The following is a 1,055-nucleotide window of genomic DNA, read 5'->3' on the forward strand; positions in this document are numbered from 1 at the left end:
TGGGGGGAAAGTAATGAATTTATCAGAAAAATAACACAAACACTGTCCTCATTATAAAACATTATTAAAAATGCTTCAGCAAGAAAAGTGTATTTTAAAAATGAGCTGGGCACTGAATCTGTTGCCTGCCACGCGTTTGCTGTTGCGGTGCTTCGTGCAGGAGATGCTGCACAAAGAAATGTTTGTGATGTAAAGGCACCATGTAATTTCCTTCTGTTTCACTGGGTATTTTTTTTCCTGTCCTCTTCCCTCAGCTATGCATTTCCAGGAGTGGTTACGGTCACTTCGCTCCAGTGCGGGTCTCAAAGGTTCTGAATCAGAGGACCTCTGGAGTCTTCTGCCGTCTCTGCCTCTGTCCTCCTTCTCCCTGTCTCTATCGTCCTCCTCTCTGCTGGGTTTAGGAGCCCTGGCCTCTCTCACTGCGTACTGGCTGGTGACCCGTCCTCGACCCATGCGTCCTCCCTGTGATCTGCAAGCCCAGTCTGTAGCCGTAAATGTGAGTGGATCATGGTCACCGCTGGTATGATTGTGTTTAAACTTGTATAAATGACATGCATCATTATGGAAGGAGTGTTTTAAGGTGTTTGATAGTGGCGTTTGTCGTAGGGAGATCCAAGCTGCAGGCGATCGGCTCTTCTTAAAGATGACTCACTGCTGGAGTTTTACTATGATGACACCAAGACGGCTTATGACATGTTCCAGAGAGGCCTGAAGATCTCAGGTGATGACACCTGGCACCTCTATTACAACACATTTCATTCACAATATAATTTACTGATGTATCATAAGTAAAACTTGTTCTTGGTCCCTAGTTAAAAAAGAAAAAAGAAAGCTATCACAGACACCATGCTATAAATGGTATATATGTTTGCACTGGTGTGACACTGCTGTCTTGTGTCCTTCAGGAAATGGCCCGTGCCTTGGCTTCAGGAAGCCGGGCCAGCCCTACCAGTGGATCTCCTACACTGAGGTCTGACATTTTTGTATTTTTTTATCCTCCGGCCGTCACGCTTTTCTGTTATGTGACTCTGTGTGTCTCCGATCCTTCAGGTGGC

The 1,055-nt window shown here is 45.8% G+C and overlaps 1 protein-coding gene across 2 annotated transcripts; it reads left to right on the forward strand.

Moving 5' to 3' along the window:
• Positions 1 to 104: 104 nt before the first annotated feature.
• LOC111672185 (long-chain-fatty-acid--CoA ligase 1-like) lies at positions 105 to 1,049 on the forward strand. 2 transcript variants are annotated; one of them, XM_087179190.1, is made up of 3 exons: positions 105 to 520; positions 607 to 721; positions 906 to 1,049. In XM_087179190.1, exons 1-3 carry the CDS (start codon positions 257 to 259, stop codon positions 974 to 976), a joined length of 450 nt encoding a protein of 149 aa, XP_087035316.1. In that variant the 5' UTR covers positions 105 to 256; the 3' UTR covers positions 977 to 1,049. The 2 variants fall into 2 exon arrangements, with proteins under 2 accessions (XP_087035316.1, XP_023285290.2); XM_023429522.2 differs by having other exon boundaries at positions 113 to 496.
• Positions 1,050 to 1,055: the final 6 nt, after the last annotated feature.

The sequence above is a fragment of the Seriola lalandi genome, unplaced genomic scaffold (assembly GCF_002814215.2).
Source record: "Seriola lalandi dorsalis isolate HSWRI2012SDOR001 ecotype SW California unplaced genomic scaffold, Sedor1 jcf7180002007907, whole genome shotgun sequence".
NCBI classification, from domain to species: Eukaryota; Metazoa; Chordata; class Actinopteri; order Carangiformes; family Carangidae; genus Seriola; species Seriola lalandi.